Source organism: Tenrec ecaudatus, chromosome 5, assembly GCF_050624435.1.
Source record: "Tenrec ecaudatus isolate mTenEca1 chromosome 5, mTenEca1.hap1, whole genome shotgun sequence".
Lineage (NCBI taxonomy): Eukaryota > Metazoa > Chordata > Mammalia > Afrosoricida > Tenrecidae > Tenrec > Tenrec ecaudatus.
The window spans coordinates 29,351,953-29,373,714 of record NC_134534.1 but is presented as its reverse complement, the minus strand read 5'-3'; the positions used below and the strand labels follow the sequence as shown (position 1 = coordinate 29,373,714).

Sequence of the window (21,762 nt, the reverse complement as noted above, 5' to 3'; positions counted from 1 at the left end):
ACATTATAAAAACACCAGGTAAGTATTTGTGATACTTTTAATTGTCTATAAACATAAGATATATAAGCAGTAATGCTAATAGAAAAATATTTTCCTGAATAGTTCCAAAAGATTATAGAGTTTACAAAATATATTTGTTCTTTCATGTTAAAGCATGACCTCTATGCATTCATTCAATCATTCATTCAACATTGTCAAAAATAGGTGATTCTAACTTTCTTCAGGTCAGTAGGAAGGGCAAAACAAGCTCCGTAGTATATACCAAAAATAAATATTAATTACCTTACTTTAAAAGATTAAAAAATCATAGCTCCACATTAATACAATAACATGTTGGCTTATCTAATAAATACCTACAGTACATAGAAACTATTTACTCATTAAATATTTATTCAACATGTAACTAGGCAAAGTTAATGTGCAGATTTTATAAAGCATGTCTGGTAATTACAAAATTATTCAATTAGTCCACATCATTTACCTGGTATAGTTTACAAATGCTCTTCTGGGAAATCTAAAGAGCAATTTAAAAATAAAATAAGCATCTATCTTGTCCTGCTAGAAACCGCAGCCTTTCCAGGAAGATAAAACGAGACATAAACGTGTTCACATAAGTACACACAAAGTCCGCACAGATTAAATGTGAACTTACCTTTGACTTGCTCCAGCTTGTTTTCACCCTCGGCTTCTTCGCCACCTTGACCAATGTCAACGAAACGGAACGACTTGTAGGAAACCACCATTAGACCACTGCCATCAGGCTCAAAAGCAGCATAATGTGGCACCGACGTTCCACGGAGAACGTCCCGTTTACTTATCTCATACTTCGTATTATCTGTAGGTAAAGAGAGCAATGTAAAATTTGATTCTGAAATATTTGCACATTAACTTTAACTAAAATGAAACATTTTAAACTTACTCTTAAAATGTAGATTATTCAGTCTTTTCATAAGAATAAAGAGTTTACAACCTAATTTTCTGAAAAGAAATCCTTAATTTTAAAAACTGGGTTTAACGAAATCTACTGACCTTAAGATTGTGTCACACAACCTACCTGCAGAAATATGGAGCAGAACGCTCACCTCACGCCATGCACAAGAACAGATTCAAGGTGGATCACAGATTTCGAGGTAAATCCCAATGTATTAGGGGCATCAACGAGGGAAATGGGACAAATCTAAGATCTTTGGCACAGGGAATACATAGGCTATCAGAAATAGGGAAGAACACAAACACAGAGGAAGCACAAATTGACAAGTGGGATATACTGAAGATAAAACACCTGTGTACATCAAAAGAATTCGCAGAGAGCCCACAGACTGGGAAAACATCTTTAGCAATGATACATCAGACAACGGTCTTATTACTAAAATCTACAATACTCTGCTAGCCTACAATAAGAAAAAAAACAATAGCCCGTTAAGGTGGTAGGCAAAAGACCTGAGCAGAAGTTTCACAAGGGCGGAAATCTGAATGGCCAATAAACATATGGGAAAATTTTTCCAATCATTAGCCTTAAGGGAAATACAAAATAAAATAGCTGTGAGGTACCGCCTAGCATCTGCAAAGACAGCCCAATTCAAAAATCAGAAGCAACAAGTGTTCGAGGGGGACTGGCGAGACAGGAACTCTCATCCACTGCTGGTGGTCCCCCAGGTATGTGCAGCCACGATGGCTGTTGATCTGGTGACACCTAAAACAAATGGAAATCGAGCTACCATATGACCCAGCAATGCCCCTCCTGGGCATATGCCAGAAGTAAGCAACAGCCGACAACCAGACATTATGCGCCGATGCTCATCGCAGAGCAGTTCACAATCGCAGAGTTGGAAACAACCAACAAATGGACTAAAAAACAACTCTGGTGTGTGTGTGTGTGGACACACCGTATATACGTGAGTAAAAGCTGACCGGAATATCAGCCAAGGGACCTGATTTTACCACAAAAACTGCATTAAAAATGTGCTGAAAACTCGGCTTATACACGAGTATGTACCACACACACACACACACACACACACACACACACACACTGGAGTACTAAGCATCCCTAAAAAGCAGTGATGAACACATAAAGCACATCATCTCATGAGAAGAGCTGGAGGAAATTACGCCAAATGCAGTAAGCCAAGCACAAAAAGACAAGCACAATATGCGCCCCTGAGGCAAGCCCAAGAAGCACAAAGAGCACTGGGGCACAGCTCCTTAATGACTAACTTCCCCGGGGAGGGCCAGACACTGACCTGACGGGGTCAGACCCAACCCACGGATGCATCCAACTAAAGAGGGGGGAAAAGAGATGAGGATAGTGGGGAGCAGGGCCCTAAGCCCACCCACAGGGAGGGTATTGTTTATGTCTCCACAGGACGGGAGAGAAGGACCAGGCCTCATCCAGGTGCACCAAGCCTTGAGGACAACATACTGGCATGGAGCAGTGACCCAACAGAGAGGCCTGCAGCGCTGGCCCCAATACGAGCTATACTGACCCCCTCCCTAGAAGAATGTACGACAGAGGGCAGCACTGAAGATATAGCCCCAGGAGCATGGCGGGTCTGCCCAGACCAAACTAAGAGGGGGAGCGAGGGAGACTCTCTTCCTAACCCACCAAGCCTCAAGGAGCACATTCCTGCTCGCAACTGTCAATGCAGAGAAGACTGTAGAGCCGGGCCCACCACAAGACACGACGTCCCCTCACTGACCCACAGTATATGGGGGACAGCACTGGAGCACAGTGCTGGGTCTGTGCCCAGTCTGACTGACCCCACACACCGGGAGAAACATGAAGGGAGCGCAACAGAGTGCTAAGGAGAGCAAAGCAACGAAGCCCACGACGAGTCCCCGAAACAGACTTCTGACTCGGAGGGCAGGGCTTGGCCCTCATCAGGACCAATTCAGAAAACATTCATGAGGATCGGCAGACGGACCTGCAACTACTTATAGCCCCCCCTCCATGTCTATATAAGGTAAACAAGATTGTTTATAATCCCAAGGAGGAAACATCGGGGCTGATGGTTCTGGGGAGACATGGGAGAGAACGCAGATGAAAAGGAGTGGGGAGCCAACAAACTCAGGGACAAGGAAACAACAAGGAATCTGAAATCAATGGTGAGGAGGGTCAAGAATGCCTCGTGGGATTTTATCAAGTGCAATGTAACCGAGCAGAATTACTGAGAGCTGAATGAAGGTCAAACATGATAGTGGGGCAAGAGGAAAGTAAAAAGAAACAGAAGAAATAACTAGGAGGCAAAAGCCATTTAAAGGTATAAATATAGGCATGTATATATGTAAATATATGATAGGGATATAGGTATATGTACATATATTTTTATGTTAAGTATTAAAGTGGCAGACAGACATTGGGCCTCTATTCAAGTCCTCCCTCAACACAAGAACACTTTGTTCTAATAACCTGGCATTCTGTGATACTCATCTTCCCGATGGGTGCTTAAGCAAACGTGGTGAAGAAAGGATGGTGCCTGGTTATTAAAAGTATAGTGTCTTGAGTCTTAAAGGCTTGAAGTTAAACAAGCAGCTATCTAGCAGGGAAGCAACAAAGTCCACAGGGAACAAGCACACTAGCCTGTGTGATCATGAGGTGTCGATGGGATCACATGCTTCAGAAGACCCAAAACAACAATCATATCTTTGCCAATGATGAGAGAGTCAGAGTGGAGACACAAAGTCCGCCTGTAGATAACAGGACACCCCTCACAGAAGGGTCACAAGGAAGGGACAAGTCTGCCAGAGTGTGGTATAGCACTGACAAAACACACAACATTCCTTTAGTTCTTGAATGCTTCCTCCCCACTCCCCCATCCCCTCCACTATAACGACCCCAGTTTTACTTTACAAATCCGGCTAGACTGGATTAATTACATTGGCACAGATAAGAGCTCTTGCACACACGGAATCCAGGACAGATAAACCCCTCAGGAATAGTAATGGAAGTAGCGGTACCAGGAGGGTAAAAAGGTGGGGGATTAAGGGGGAGAAAAGGGGTACATTGATCAACATATAACACCCCACCCCCAGAGGGACGAATAACAGAAATGTGGATGAAGGGAGAAAGTGGATGGTATAATATATGAAAATAACAATAATAATATATAATTTATCAAGGGTTCATGAGGGTAGAAGGGTAGAGGGAGGAAGGGGAAAAGAGGAGCTGATACCAAGGGCTCAAGCACAAAGAAAATGTTTGGAAAATGATGATAGCAGCATGTGTGCAGGTGTGCTTGATATAACTGATATATGGACTGTTATAAGAGCTTTAAGAGTGCCCAATGAGATTATTTTTTTAAAAAAGACTGTGTCATCCAATACGCTGGCAGGAGCCACAAGCTGACCATCTGGGGAAAGTGTATTATGGACCACTTTTCTGCGTGCCTCAGACACTGACTGGGAGTTTTCTTAAAATGAAATATGTTTGTATGGTTTTTAGTTACACTCGGAAATCTATAGGCCTCTGTGATCAAACCTTAATCACAGCACCTAAACCATGGTGGCATAAAGGGATTCTGCATTGAGCTCCTAACTGTAAGGCCAAGTATTAGTAGGAATCCACTCAAATGCAGTGGTGTCTTGTTTGGGGAAATTTTAAAGCTATAAACAGTTAATTTGGATCCTGAAAGCTTTAAGTACATTAAATGAATTGAATCTCCTAGGTCACTTTTTCCTTTAAAAAATATTTAATCATTTCACCCGAGTCTCTCTGTACTTGTGTTTGCACTCTGTTGTTTCATTAAAGTGAGCTAACGTATAAGCTTCATATTAAATAATAAAAAATTTATAATTCAATGTCATGAATTCTACATAATACACCTATTAATGACAGTCTGTTCATCTCCAGCATTCTTTTTACCTACATTCATTGATTACATAAGTATATAAGAATAAGTTTGGAATTTTGTGCTGAAACGAAAAACTCCTATACTTTATTTCCAAAAGAATGAGATTTTACATTCAGGGTACACAGTCCTGCTACCTTTAAAGAGCTCCCAAATCAAACACTATTTATTTTCTAGGATGGCGATTCCCAACATGTGTGGAACAAAAAGTAACAGATAGGTCTCAAAAAATGGGTTCTAGAGTAAAATAAATTCAGGAAATGCTGGGTTTTATCTAATAGGCAATTTGGTGCATACTATATATATGTATGTTATGCAACTTGGTACACCAATATTATGCAGATTGGTGTTTGTTATATTATCTTAGAAACACCAATATACATGATTTCTAATAGAAATACTGTATGCCAGATTTCAAACTTGTTTTATCACAAGTTTATCAAGTGTTACAATGAACAATTTGCAAAAACAATGCTCTATTAGGTTAATTTGGGGTAAAAATGGAAAGAGTAACTAATTAGTAATTATTGGGGGGGCATGAAAGGGAAAAACTAAACAATCAAAGGAGAAATGAAAAATAAAGTTAACCAGTGAGAGAATTTGTTTCTACAATTACAACCTAGGGGGAATCCGTTGAGGATATGAAGACGAAGCAGGTGGCGGTAACAAGCTAGACCAGTCTGGCTGTGTTCCCAGAGGGAAAAGGAGGAACATGCAGAGACTTCTCCTGTAAGACCTTACAGAGCATCCCTTACTAAAATAATGAAAGCTTCTTTTACCGGAAGCTTCCCAATTTTAAGTAAACAGGGCCTCGTGTAGGTATGGCTTTCAAGGCTATAATTAACTTTCAGAAGCAAATAACTAGGCCAGAATTCCAAAGCGCCTCTGCCAACCTTTCATCTAGCAATCAAGCCTTTCCATGTCCCACCCAAGGGCTCTTTATATCTAATGTCTAGTAAACTACGGCCCGGGGTCCCTATTGCAACCTCTGCCTATGTTTTAAAATGAACGGGACAAGTGTAAATCAAATACTTAATTACAGAAAAATGACTTGAAATTCAAATTCCCACGCCATAGCAGCAGCACTCTGCCCGCACAATGACCCACATACATTTCTGCACCATCAACGGTGGTGTTGGCGCCATGCCACTACAGCTGAGTAGGTGTGAAGGTATCATACAAAGGGCTCCAAAAAGTTCATAGAAAACTGAATCAAAAGGTCACAGAGTTTTCCCCATAGACTCTCTGAAAGTCCTTTGTAGAGTGCACAAAGCCTGGAGGATTTACCATCTGGCTCTTAACAGAAAAAAAAAAAAAAATCCCAACCCTAAAGGAGCCCTGGTGGCCCCGTGGGCTACATACTGGACTGCTAACTTCAACGTCAGCAGTTCCAACCCATCAGCTGCTCTGAGGGTCAAAGACGATGACACTTTCGGCTTCCTCGGTCATTTACAGCCTCAAAATCCCTGTCACTGTAAGTCAGAACCGACTTAATGGCAATGGGTTTATGAGTTAGAATCAACTCAACAGCAGTCTGTTTTTGGTTTAAGGTTTAAGTTCCTTCCCAAAGAGAAAACTACAACACTTTGAAAATAGGAACAAATACTTAAAAAAACAAAAACAAATTGGAGATACTTGTTCAGCTTACTATAAAAGAATGCTATCATATAAAAACAGAAGATAAGGAGGGAGAGTTGTTTTAAAACAAAAGGAATAGAAATGTCTAAGAGCCTTTAACAGATTGTATATTCACGGCTATAATAAGGAAAATACTCCTTTGGAGAGAAAATCATCTAAGAGGGTCAAGTTAAGTGAGTACATTAATAAAAAGTTGCTGAGAAAGAGAATCGCCATCATGGAGAAAAGCTCCCTTAGGTCTCAACTATGGAAGAAATACATATGGTGGGTCAATAAGGAAAGCACTGCCAGGGCAAGACCACACCCCAAGGCAGGGGTGCAAAGAGTCAGGGAAGACTGCATGGTTTACAACCAGGAAAGGTGTGTGCCAGGTTCATATCCCCCCACCACATCAATCTGTGTGCCGAGAAAATCATAAGAAAAGCTGGATTTTATGAAGGAGAATGGGAGTAAGTATTGGAGAAAGGCCATTCACAACCTGCCCTGTGCAGATGACATAACGTTGCTTGCTCAAAGTAAGAGGAGGCATTGAAGCACTTACTGGTGAAGATGAAAGAATGTAGCCTTCCGAATGGATTACAATTCAATGTAAATGAAGACCTAAGTCCTCACAACTGGACCAATAGGTAACATCATGCTAAATGGAGAAAAGGTTGAAATTGTCAAGGATTTTTCTTGCTTGGACCCATATTCAATGTTCATGGCAAGAGCAGTCAAGAGATCAAAAGACGTCTTGCAGTAGGTACATGTGCTACACAAGACCTCTTTAGAGGACTGAGGAACAAGGATGCTCCTTTGTGGACTGTGGTGAGCCTGACCCAAATCATGGTATTCGCCACTGAAACATGCTCTTCTCCAAGGAAGATCAAATTAGAAAGGAGGCATTTGAATTAGAGATGGAAAAGAATATTGAATGTACCATGAACTGCTAAAAGAACAAACTGATCTCTTGGAAGAAGTCAGGTCAGAGTACTCCTTAGAGGCAAGGATGGCAAGACTTCCTATCTTTGGATATAATGCCAGGAGCAACCAGTCCCTGAAGGACATCATGTTTGGTAAAGTGGAGGGGCAGTGACAAAGAGAGGGGCCTCAACAACAATGAACTGGGGCACAGGAACAAGAGTGAAGACAGCACAGGAGTGTGCAGTGCTGGGTTCTGCTCTGCATAGGGTCGCTACGGGTCGGAGCCGACTGGATGGCACCCAACAACAATAACAAGTAACTGCCAGCTTGTCAATCTGTGGAGGCTTTGTGTGTTGCTGTGATTCTGGAAGCTCTGTCACTGGCATTTCAAATGTCAGCAGGGTCACCCAAAGTGAACAGGTTTCAGCAGAGCTTCCAGACTAAGAACAGACAGCTCCCCAGTTCAGAGAGAAAAGGCATTAAAAACACAAATAGAGGTGAAAAATGCCAAGTTTGAGGCTAGACAGAAAGCTTTAAACAGGCTTTTCAGGACTTTTCTACATCAGTAAGCAAGTCAAGGGACAAAAAGTAACAATTTTCCTTGAGGTAGAAATAAACAACAGAGTTCAATCCAATTTTTTTTAAATCACAGTTGTGATTTAATGAAATAAAAGCATTCATTTCCACCAAGTACCTATATGAAATTTACATGTAAACTGAACACTGTATCTTATCCATTTAATTAAGTTTGTGTATGTGTGTGTTTGGAGTGAAAGCCCTGATAACACAGTAGCCTAAGTATTGGGTTACTAACTGCAAGGTCGGTTGGTGTCTGTCTGTCTGTCTGTCTGTCTGTCTGTCTGTCTCTCTCTCTCTCACTCTCTCTCTCTCTCTCTCTCTCTCTCTCTCTCTCTCACACACACACACACACACACACACACACACACACACATACACAATCATGAGGATGTTGTAGGACTGGGTAGTGCTTCATTCTGTATATAAGGATGATTTAGAACTCTGTAAAACTATGAGTTGGAACCAACTTGATGACAACTAAAAAACAGTATTAGCCACCCAGCTACTCTTTAATCCACTATGCCACCAACCAGGACAGCGTGCAGATGTTTAATCTCTCTCACACTTAAATGTCATATATATTATACACACACACATACATACATATATGAGGGGGTACCCCCCCGAAAGGGGAAAAAAGCTCTCATAGTATGCATTCTTCTCACTAAGTGAAAATCCAGCAGCTCACTCTGAATTAGTGCACCCAGCGGTGTCAAATGGGAAGCTTCTCTCTGGTCACATGAATTTTTTCGTATTTCGCTCAAACCTTGTTTTTTGTGATGGCCAATTTAAGAGAATAGGGTGTGACTATGAAATTTTGTTTCTTGCTTGGGAAAAATGTCGCAGAAACTGTTGTGATGTTGAACACAGCTTATAAGGGCAGCGCTTTGGGAAAAACCCAAGTTTACAGTGATTACTGACAAACCTCATTCTGCACATCCATCAGCTTACCCAAAGGATGAAAATGTTGACAACATCCATGCACTTGTGCTCAAAGACTGACGATGGACCACTGAAGAGATGGGGAAGTTATCTGGACTATCTTAGAGCTTGGTTCAGCGAATTTTAACAGAAGATTTGGGAATGAAGTGTGGATGCAAAATTTGTCCCGTGGGTTCTGAACAGGAAAAAGAGTGTCTAATGGAAACATGCTGTGCTTTGAAAGAAAAGCTCCGAAGCGACCCAGACTTTTTTCCCAAGGTCATTACTGGTGGTGAGACACGGTGCTGTTCTAATGGCCCTGAAAGCACACATCAATCAGGCCAGTGAAAGACTCCATCATCACCTCGCCCAAGAAAGGTGGTCAAGTGAAGTCAAAGACCAAGATGATGTGCCTCTTTTTATAGGAAGAGAAGAGTGTATTTCGAGTTCATTCCACAAAGTCAGTTAATCAAGCTTTTGATTCAGAGCAGCAGTTCTCAACCTGTGGGTCGCGACCTCTTTGCGGGTTAACTGACCCTTTCACAGGGGTCATATCAGACCATCGGAAAACACATAAATATTTCACAATATATAATTACATATTGTCTTGTGACTAATCACTGTTTTAATTATGCTCAATTTGTAACAATGAAAATACATCCTGCATATCAGATATGTACTTTATGATTCATAACAGTAGCAAAATCACAGTTATGAAGTAGCAACAAAAAATAATTTTCTGGCTTGGGGGTCACCACAACATGAGGAACTGTATGAAAAGGTCATGGCATTAGGACGGTTGAGAAGCACTGATTCAGAGGTTCTGAAAAGATTGTGTAACACTGTGACCAAAAAAGGCCTGATTTGTGGCAGATGGGGGATTGGTTTTGCCACGACACTGCACCTGCACATGCAGCCATCTCAGTGCGCCAGTTTTTGGCAAAAATCAGCATGCCTCCTTTGCCCCACATACCTTACTTCTTTGAGTTTCATTGAATAAGGGAGGGCATGAAAGGACAGTGACTTGACAACTTAGAAGAGGTGAAGAAAAACCCAGGAAGGTGCTGGCAGCCATCCAGATTGTTTGAGAAATGTTTCCAAAAATGGAATCGCAGATATAACAAATGTATTAAGTGTAATGGAGAGTACTTTGAAGGTGATACGGTTGTTTTGCAAAAAAATTTAAATACATAACTTTGAAAAAATAATACCACTTTTTTGGGGGGGTACCCCCTCATATGTACACACACACACACAATACTGAAATGGATAAATTACAATGCAATTTAAATATACTTATGTGTATGTAAGCATGCATGTAAACATATCTATACTCAATCATCCTTATCTAAAAGCTTCCTGATTGGAAGGAACATTGACAAGGTCAGTGGTTTGACCCATCAGTCACTCTGGAGGAGAAAGATGATGGGGCACAGCTGTCGGCTCCTATAAAGGGACAGTTCTGCTTTGTTCTTTGGGGTCACTATGGTCCAGAGTCGACTTGATAGCAGCGGCTTGTTAGTGGTTGGTGGTATGTAGAAGTATTCAGACACATGTATATATTTTAAATTCTTCAAAAATTATACAGTAACATTTCTTTTTATACAAAATGCATTGTTGACTTTGGAAGCACCCACTAAAAGCTCCACTGCCTTAGAGTTGATTCCAACTCATTGCAACCCTGCAAGGCTTTCTGAGGGTAAAATCTTGACTGCAGTTGGGGGGGGGGTGGGGTTTGAACTGCTGCCCTGTGGTTGGCAGTCCAATGCTTACCCAGATGCACCACCAGGGCCACCCTGAAAACACACAACTATACTGTCCTACTACGTATATCTAAGAGCTTAATGAGAGAGGCTCAGCCCACCAAGTGGAAAGTCCTAGAATTATAATAACATAATGCCCCAGAAAGTACAAGCAGAGTCTACAAAAGCAGCCTTGCACCTCAAAACCTATCAGAGGAGAGCAAGCACAGCACAGGGAGTCGGTGCCATTATATTTACCTTCGCTTTTCTTACTGAGAGTCACCCATTCCAAAGAAACATAGAAGCCGCTTCCTTTCTTAAACCTATCAGAGGAGAGCAAGCACAGCACAGGGAGTCGGTGCCATTATATTTACCTTCGCTTTTCTTACTGAGAGTCACCCATTCCAAAGAAACATAGAAGCCGCTTCCTTTCTTAAACCTATCAGAGGAGAGCAAGCACAGCACAGGGAGTCGGTGCCATTATATTTACCTTCGCTTTTCTTACTGAGAGTCACCCATTCCAAAGAAACATAGAAGCCGCTTCCTTTCTTAAACCTATCAGAGGAGAGCAAGCACAGCACAGGGAGTCGGTGCCATTATATTTACCTTCGCTTTTCTTACTGAGAGTCACCCATTCCAAAGAAACATAGAAGCCGCTTCCTTTCTTAAACCTATCAGAGGAGAGCAAGCACAGCACAGGGAGTCGGTGCCATTATATTTACCTTCGCTTTTCTTACTGAGAGTCACCCAATCCAAAGAAACATAGAAGCCGCTTCCTTTCTTATCCAGCTCCTCCTTTTCTATTCGAAGAAGCAGAGTAGCAACTGAATGTTCTCCATCTTTTAGCAATGAAATACTGTGAATTATGGTAAAAGGATTTCCAAGTTCTTCATTAAACATAATCTACGAAAAAAAAACACCCAAATATATAAACACACCAGTGGGCATATTACATGGGAACAACCCACACAGACAGAATACATTCAAATCGGATATACAAAAAATTAAAAATTAGGGGTTAAAAAGGAGGTCTTTAGATAAAGGTGGCAAGATTGAATAATGTCTCTCAATGAAAGCTTTTTAAACTACCTCTTGGCATAAGAGAAACATGATCATTATTCCTGTTTGGAAAACAAGGAAAACACCAGAGCATTTAAAAAGTATTAACAGTCAGAAAAATGAAGCCCTGGGAGGCAGGCAGGCCGGCCAACCTTCACCCAGTTCTTCTCCTGACTCAGGATTCATTTCTGCTCTGGACCCATTCTTTCTGGAAGCTCAGTGCCTTTTTCTCTGTTGGTGGTGGTTTGTTATTCTATTTGTTTCAAGAGTGAGCCAGAAGTCACAGGAATTGCAAATCAAATCACTGGAAAACTTTTTCACAAAGCTACTCACTTATCTTGCAAAGATATGATACATACTGTGAGCAGCATAAAGATATCTGTAAGACCGTATCAGATTCTTTATTATATTAAGAACACATAATCTCTATATTCTCATTAACATGAATATGAAATAGAAGAACTTTTTGAGAAAAATCCCTATTTCTAAATTAGATTTTCAATTAAATAACTTGAAAAATGAATAGTTTAAAAAATACCTCACTAAAAGTTATTCCTTTTATAAAACATATTTTAATTAATCCCCTTAAACCTTCTCCTTCCTGAAAGGTTGTAATAAAAAAATTTGCCTTAAAGTCATCAATTACCCTATGTGTTTGAATGCTTGTGCCAAAAAGATTTCCATTAGCAGAAAAAACAAGTATTATTTTTAAAATCTCAAGTAGGCATAACTGAAGTGACTGACAAAAATGGGGTTTTGGTTGGTTGAGTGTATTTTAGGTGCCTTGGTAGCACAGTGAGTTAAGCATTTAAGCATTAAGCTAAGAAAGCAATTGATGCTTTGAATGTACCAACTTGTCCACAGGAAAGAGATGAGGCAACTGCTATCTAATGTACAGACGTGGAAAACCTAGGAAGCAGCTGTATTCTGTCCTACACGGTCAGTAGAAGTCAGAATGAACTCAGTGGCAGTGGGTCTGGGTGTGGGAAAGGGTTTTGCTTCTGTCGGTGGGGTGGGTAGGAGGATGAGGGCCTCCTGCTGGTGCAGTGGCTCTGCGACTGTGTGAGTGAGAGGCCAAAGACCAGAGGCACATCAGCTAGTGCGGTCAATGTAGGAACTGGATGAGGAGGTGATGCAGCTAAATCCTCTCTGCTCATAATTACAGGTCTGGAAAGCTGACTCTGGTAGGGGAAGACCCTCACAGTTACGAGATAAGAATAAATCTCAATATACAGTCTCATGACTGAACACGAACCCTCCAAAAACCCCCTATAAAGGAGGTAACATATAAGATGTCTCATACTTGTGTCTCGCTATATTCCCTGTGCCTGGAGGTTTTCTGTAGATAAGAGCAATCAGGTCCTATAGCCAAACCACCTTAAAATGTAGCAAACCCCGGGGCTGGCTTCATGGGGGGGTTGAGGTCAAGTAGCACTAGGTCAAGACGGGGACTCACCTCATTGCTGGGTTATTATGTTATCTGCTTATGATATTATCCAATTTCTATGTAATACCATGGTAGCTATATGACATGCATGCCTTATGAAAGATCTGTAAGCCCCATTGTATATACCCACTGGACAAAACATTCACTCTCAGTTCTGACACGGGACGAGGAGCCCCTATGCCCTGCTATCTTATTTTCCACAATAGCAATTTAGCAACGTCACTCCTGAGGACCTGTTCAAGTGTTGGGGACCCTCCCAGCCCAACTTACTTGTATGGATAAGAAGATGTGTTGCAGACAAAAGAACTGTACTCTTAACATTTTACAACCTGCTAGCTTCCTAATAACCTCCACAATTGTGAGAATTGAGAGCTCTATGTGGCCACTGCAATGCATTGTTGAATGCAGGAGAGAAGTAGTGTGTACTGGAAGGGATGGTTGATGTCACAATAGGGTAAAGAGGAGGAGAGTGTATCTGACTCCTGCCCATGGAATTGATCTTTGGGTGGTGTTAAGACTCCTTTGTGTAAACAGAGGTGGTCATATTTGACCCACGTGCCATTTTCTTGATTTGTCATTCCTACACTCTCGTTAAAGTCAACAGAAACCAGATTGATAATAGATAAACTCTTAGTCATCTCTCTCCTGGAATTCATTAACAAAACCTCTTTCCAGGTAGTTGGATTATATCATATTGCCTCATTAAGAATAAACAAATAATACAATTATTACTGAAGACCAGAGGAGAAAATATCATGGCCAGATAATATTTATTTGAAACTAAGAATACGAATAGCTTCTGTATGCAGATTATTATTGTTTTGGTTGTTTATTATGGGCTGTTTTCTTTCTTTTTTAATCATTTAGATTTTTGAATGTACCTTAATCAATAGAGTAGGTTAGTTTTAGTAAGATAGGAAAACTATTTGGTCTTAAGACTTTACTGGTTTTTTTCCTCAAACAAGTTATGCCTGCTTTTGTGGATATCTGATAAAAATAGTTTATGAAAATAAATATATTAAGCTTGCTATTCATTATGTACCCAGAATGAAAAGCTACCTTCTGAGACTAGACTGCAACAGTGTAAGACAATAGGCTTATTATAATCCAAAGGAGCTTGAAGAAATAAATTATTTGACTAACATATCAGCATTATTCTTTTTCCGCCTTCAAAGATGGTGACTCTAAAGAAATTAATTTCTTATTTATTACTGCTATACTCTAATGCCTTCCAGATTAAAATCTATTCACTTAAAAAAATTCAAGAAAACAAAAGATTGGAGTACAGCCAGATTTAACTTAGAACATATGTACTTCTAAGTAGAGAATACATTGACAAACTTACTCTTTGACCAACAAAATCAGTAAAGAAAAAGCATACCAATATCCTCCTTTGGTCAATCCTTGAAGGAAGTCAATGTCAGAGCTTAGTGCAGTATTTGGCATATTTACATATTTCAAATATTTAGTAAATGACTGGAAGTCTTAATAACTACAATGACTATAGATCAAACTAAGAATGGTCCCATAGTTAAAATATTAGTCTTGTAAAGCAAATTAAAAATTTAACAACAAAAAGTTTCAAAACCTCACATATTAAGAAAAACAGAGTTCATATTTAATCTACCCTTGAAGAGTATTTTGAAGGATGCTAAGGCTCAGTTGCTAACCTGCTGACTCTCGATTCTGTATTTTTCCATTGCTTAAGCTTGCTAGTTTGCATTAGTTTTCCTGCCCAAAGCCACCAGATTCAAAATTTCCCCAGGCTGCTGCTGTCCACGCCCATAACGAGTACGAATGCCGGTGGCAAGTTCCCTGGCTGTTTATTCCCTAGTCAGCATGTGCAGTTGTGATTGGACATGAAAAGTCACCCCCCACACTGGTGGTTAGTGGCTTTATAAACCGGAGTTTTAGTAGCACTGGGACGAGAGACATTGAGCAAGCTGACTCATTCGACCAGTTCGGTGTGGTCCTGATTGACTTGGAAACTGGGTACAACAATTTAAGAATAAGTGAGGATAATTTATAAATATTCTAAATTTTGCATAAGTCATCTAAAAAAAAGTCACCAACACTCACCTCCCACTTTTCAGAAGCATTATTTCCTCGTTCACCCGTTGAAACGAGATAGAGTCTTCCAGTTCCATCGGATAAGGTAACCCAGGTAGAAGATGTGAAATGAAGAGATGCACAAAGGCGATTGTCATACACATTCAAATCTGAAGGGAGTCGGAACACCTCCCGTGGCTTTCCTAAAGCAGTGTCCTGAAAGGAAGCCAAACATTTTCACTCATACACTCAAAACAATTATGTTCAGTGTTCTGGTTTGAAATTATTGGTTGTCCACAAATTCTTTAATCCTATTTTCAAGAGATAGAGCTTATTTATCCCCCTTTCCTTTCAGTTCTGATTCACTTCTAACAAAACTAGGCAGAAACAACTGTGACATTTAAGACAAGATCATTAAAAAATACTACATCTTCCATCTTGCTTTCTTTCTTAGATCACATGCTCTGAAGGAGGTTCACTACCATGTGTGGTAGTTAAATAATCTGTTGTCAAATTGAAAGGATTAAGAGTGAAGGGGTGGAGTTTAGCCTGTTAATCAGATCCCAGCTTGATGACCTCATTTGGAGGCACTAAGGGAAGAGAGTTCACTGGAGGCAGGACACAGGCTCAGTCCCTGCGAGACAATTCTTGTTGACAAGCCACATGGAGACAGACTGATCGCAGCCAGAGACTCAGAGCTGGAGAAGCCACGTGGGGACCCTGTCAGCGCTAAGATGCTTACGCTGCCACTGGATCCACAAGACTTTCCACCCACAGGCCTGTAATCTTCCTAAATCTGGCGTCAGTTCATGTCTTTCATGAATCTGAAGAGAATTTTATAGATTGGTATCAGACATATGGGCTAATATCGGACGTATGGAATTGATCTGCACTGGGCTTGGATGTTGTCTTATGCACAATAATTACTCTTTATATAAAACTCTTTCTTATATACATACCATATATGACAAAAGTGATTTGTGGAGAGACCCACAGAGGGGAAAACTGAGGTCTCTTGACAATAACTGCCAGGCTGAGAATGAATCATTTTGAAAGTGTATCCTTCAGCCCAAGTAAAAAACTCAGACAGCTATAGTCCTGCCTGACTTTGGATACAGCCTTAAGAGCGGCCTGGACTAAGAACCACCCAGCTAAGCCACTCCCAGATTTCTGGCCCATAGAAACCAAGTGAGATCATGTTAGTTGGCTCAAATCACTAAGGTTTAGAGCAGTGGTTCTCAACCTGTGGGTCATGATCCCTTTGGGGTTCAAACAACCCTTTCACAGGGGTCGCCCGATTCATTACAGTAACATTACAGTATAGTAATGAAAATAATGATATATTTTAATATTTCTAAAATAATTTTATGGTTGAGGGGTCACCACAACATGAGGAATTGTATTAAAGGGTTGAGAACCACTGGTTTGGGGGAATTTTCACCACAGAAATAGCTAATGCATCGAACACTGTAGTTTTCCTTCTCATGCTATGCAGACTTCTGCCACCTGGTGTTTTTGATAAGAAATCTTTGTCTTGTCTACATAGCTTATTTATACAGCAAGTTCCTTCATTTAAAATGCTTTAGAGGAGAAAATATATAAAATACATAACATTCAGTAAATTTCTTTTCATACACTGAAGTATAATAAGCTCCACGTTTGTTGTTGTTGTTTCTAATGAAGACATTACTTTGCAGTTTGTTTCAGAATATCCTACTGGAAGCTCATAATCCTTGGCCTGTGCATTCTAGCCCCACTCCTGCACTGCCTGTTGGTGCTGGGTGCTGTCCCTACAGCACAGAGCAGACCTGTCCCGCAGGTTCCCTGGGTTGGGATGTCCATGCGAGCAGAGCACCAGGACTGAGCTCCTGAGGAGCAGTCGATGGGGTCAAACTGCCAGCTCTGTCAGCGAAAATGCTTACCCACTGAGTAGCCAGGGCTACTCCTGGAGCTGTTTAGACATAGATGTTTGTGGCATTAGAGAAATTTAAATGATATACACTATTTCCAGCCATACATTTTTTATGACCCATTAATGTTTTTAAAACACTGTTTTCATTTTCCTTATTTAAACAGCACATTTCCTTCTTTTTATACTCATATTTTTAGAATTTGCAATGACACTACGTTCATAATGAAAATATAATAGGCACAGCTAGCATAAGGTTTTTGTTTAATGGATCAAACCTTGGAGTCATGCAAAATACATACCAGCAGCCTCGTGAGTAGCTTACTGGCAATGACCATTACGCCCATGGTGATCTCTGGTCAGCATGTTTTGCAGAGGGAATCCAGTTACTTGGTTTCCAGTTAATACAGTTACCCAATTAAGTAGAAATCAGTTAAAGAAAGATTTACTGAACTGATGTCTATGTAAACATTAGGAATAAGATCTAAAATTTTCAGTTAATGAGGAAAAATGAACTAGTCAATAAATAATATTAGATGAACTATGTTCTGAGAAAGAAAATAATGCACCTTTTCCGTCACTTACAGAACACAAAAAATATTCCATAAGAAGAATATTAATCATCTAAATGTTTTAAGATAAATATATAATAACTTTTATTAAAAATTAACTGTTTTATAATTTCATGGTAGAAAAGATGTTCCTATATGAAATTAAAAGATATATAGGAACCTCCCCACTTAAAAAAACAAAACAACAACTCACTGCAATGGAGTCAATTCCAACTCATGGTGACCCTGTGACACTGGTCAGAACTGCCCCCATGAATTCTGAGACCAAAGAGAGCAGAGACGGGCTCATCTTTTCCTGTTGAGTGGCTGGTGGATTAGAAGTGCTGGCCTGAGATTAGCAGCCAAATGTGAAATCCACAATGCCACTAGGGGACTATAACACACTACAGCCAGACCAAAATGCTCCTTTAAAGCAAGAATGGTGAGGCTTTATCTCACGCACTTCAGGCATGTTATCAAGAAAGACCAGTCCCTGGAAAGGATATCAAGCTTGGTAAGGGGCCGTGGAAAAGAGTAAGACTCTCAAAAAGATGGATTGCCAAACTGGGTTCAAACATAACAACTACAGTGGGGATGGAACAGGACAGGGCAGCGTTTCTTCTGTTCTACATAAGGCACGATGGGTAGGGTAGGCACTTACTTGATGACATGTGACAACAATATCCATAACAAATAAAGAACCCTTAAAAATCAACAAGAAATAGGTGGAGATAAAAAAAGGAATATGAACAGGAAACCCATGGTTAAAACAACAACAAAAACTAGCCAAAATATTCAAATTCACTAAAACAAGAAACTATGAATTAAAATAAGTAAATCTGCTGTAAGAGACCTCTTGAAAGTACCAGGAGCAAAGAAGCCACTTTGAAGACTGTAAGGTGTGCTGGATTCAAGCCATGGTACTTTCGCCTGCATGTGAAAGCTGGACGGTGAATACAGATGACCCGAGAAGACCAGATACACTTCACTTATGGTGCTGAAGAGAACGTTGTAAGTACGGTGGACTGCCAGGTGTGTCTTGGAAAAAGTGCAGCCAGAACACTGCCTAGTCCTAATCCATCAGACAGTCAGTTGTGGATTGGATCACTGGCTGCACCGGGTTTTTATTGGCTGCTTTTCCAGAGTATATCATCAGGCCCTTTTTCCAAGTTTGTCTTAGTCTGGAATCTCTACTGAAGCCTGTTCAATATCATAGCAACATGTGAACTTCCACCAACAGACAGGTGACGGCTGTGTCTGAGGTGCTTTGGTTGGGAGTTGAACCCAGGGCTCTCCCCTATGGAAGGTGACAATTCTCCCATTAACCACTACCACCCATACGCACCTCTGGGAGAAAAATACATTACTACCATTGAGTCAATCTGACTCATAACAGCCCTTCAGGGCACACCAGAATCACCCCTGTGCGTTTCCAAGATGAACTCTTTACCTGAGTAGGAAGCCTCATCTTTCTCCCAGAAGCAGCTGGTAGTTTCAAACTGCTGACCCTGCAGTTAGCAGCCCAACGTGCTACCATCATCCCATCAGAGCACCTTGGACTCCTCATCCAGTCTACCAGTATGAGGAGCAATTCAAACGGACACTTGTTCAGTCGCTGCTCTTCATTCCACACTCAACTTTACGGATAGTTTTAAACCTCATGTGCCACTCATGGACCATGAGTGTTTTTATTTTAAACACAAGGTTCTACATGACAGACTGTTAGAAGTCTGACTATGAGATAAATGGACATAATATCCAATAGAGTATGACATAAAATTGTATGTATACGAAGCTACAATTACATGAGAATACAGGAGAAAAGATACAGTATCTTACTTCAGTTAAATAATATTTAAGAGAACCCAATCTAAAAGTTCCTGATTTTTGAAATCTAATTCTCAAAGGGTAAATTTTAACCGGACTGACTGTAGGCAATAAAATACAAGTTCAAAAAGTATGTGGAAAAGTGAAATGTTGCCCAGAACTTTTGGAAACCGCCTTAGATGTACTTCTGTAAGTCCTAAATTAGAACATCAGATTGCTTCTAAATAAACTCCAATGACAAGTTTCCAAGTTCATAATATTGCCTCCTATTACTAGCATTTTCAATACCCAGGTCTCACTCAATCATTTTCTCCTTCCTCACGAACAAAGCTAATGTAAATACGTTCAAAGTTTTGAATTCCATCCTAAAGAAACATTGCAAAGCTAATTTGAAGAGAAGTAAAAATTCATTGAGGGATAGAACAGTTGCTTAACGACGACAGTGTGCAAGTACTATATTAAATAAAGTACTTTGACTTTTTACCATCTCATTTAATTGTCAACAAATTCTATGACGCTGAAATATTATTACTACTTTAACAAGAGAATTTAAAAATATATGTAATTTGCCTGAAACGCCACTGCCAAGATTTAAATTCTAGTTAACTTGCCTCCAAGTTAATGTTATTTCTCCTGTTACATATTTTCTTAAAACAGATCACTTCCCAAGTTTTTCTACAATATACCTCAGATCTCATTGCATTTTCTAGAATTACCTTTAATATTAATAATGTATTTTGTGTATAAATATCATAAATAACAAATAAGTACAAATGCATAAACCATATTTAAGAAAAGCATTTCTAGAAAGTAGTTTTAGGGCTTTTCAGCTATGGCTACTGACAGTCTCAGAAATAACAAAGTCTGGCTCTCTTTTTGTATTTCAAGGAATATTAGGTCAGTACACCATTTACCACTAAGGCACAAAACTCCTCTTTTAAAGGATCTACCTTGTGAAGGATTTCATCACTTATGACTAACTCTATCTGCAAGAAAGAACTTAAGAAACTTCTCTTTCCTTTGTTTTTGCTAAAGCCTTAAGAAAAATATTTTTAATTCATTAGTCATATGCAGTTTTAAAAAATATGCCTTTCTTTTACCTTTTTTGAACCAAATAACTGACTACCTATGAATAAGTTTACTTACAGAAATTAAGTGGGACTTATGTTTAGAACCGGACAGTGAAGTTGACTAATAAACAACAGTAGCCTGTCACTCCATAGCATAGTGTCCCAAATACATTTTTGTAACTGGAATACATTTCCCACCCTACCTTTCTTCTATTCAGAGAAGCTGGTTTATGTGAATGCGGCATCAAGATTGGAGAAAGTCTTACTAACAACCTACAATATGTAGATGAGACAACCTTGCTTGCTGAAAAAGAGGAGTACTCAAAGAATTTGCTGATGAAGATCAAGGACTGCAGCCTTCAGTATGGATTAAAACTCAATGTAAACAAGACAAAAATCCTCACAACGGGATCGGTGGATAACATCAGAATAAACAGAGAAAAGATTGAGGATGTCAGGGATTTTGTCTTCCTTGGATCCAGAGTCAATTCTCGTGGAAGCAGCAGTCAGGAAATCAAATGAGGCGTTGCACTGGGTAAACCTGCTGCACAAGATCTCTTTAAAGTGTTGAGCAGCAAGGAAGGTATTTTGAGACTATGCCATATTTTCAATCCCCTCAGATGCACGTGAAAGTTGGAGACTGGATAAGGAAACCTGGAAGAATCTATGCGTTTGAATTATGGTGCTGGTGAAGGATACTGAAAGTACCATGGACTTTCAGAAAACAAGCAAACAAACAGAATGCTCCTTAAAGGCAACAATGGCAAGACTTCATCTCACATGCTCTGGACATCATGCATGGTAAAGTAGCAGGGCAGCAAAAACCAGGAAGGTCTTTGACAAGATGGTCTGACTCAGTGACTGCCCCAGAGAACTGTGAGGATGGCCAGGACCAGGCAGTGGTTCACGTTGTTGTTGTTGTTGTTATTGTTGTTGTTGTTGTCGTCCATAGGGAAGGAGGGCAGCTATGAGTCAGAAGCTGTGACTCAACTGCACCTAACAACAACAATCCCCTTCTTTAGCTTTAGCTACAAATTAAAGACCATCATGAGGTAATCCTCTTTTTCAGCAGAAACAAACTCATTTACCAGGCATATGGGGAATAAAGTATGCCAGAAATAATTAGGAAATGCTTAGGGAATATTAACAAATTAAACACATAATTAAAAAAAATTAAACAACTTTTAAATACACTATCATTTTGCATTCCTTACTTCTTT

General features: G+C 40.0%; 1 protein-coding gene across 1 annotated transcript in view; it reads right to left on the bottom strand.

Annotated features, from left to right (window-relative positions):
• Positions 1-21,762, bottom strand: part of NUDCD1 (NudC domain containing 1) — a 67,879-nt gene that overhangs the window by 33,078 nt on the left and 13,039 nt on the right. Inside the window, exons 3-5 of the mRNA XM_075549356.1 lie at positions 15,216-15,401; positions 11,353-11,533; positions 653-835 (exon numbers count right to left, since the gene is read on the bottom strand). Coding sequence (XP_075405471.1) covers positions 653-835; positions 11,353-11,533; positions 15,216-15,401 — 550 coding nt within the window. The remainder of the gene's footprint in view (positions 1-652; positions 836-11,352; positions 11,534-15,215; positions 15,402-21,762) is intronic.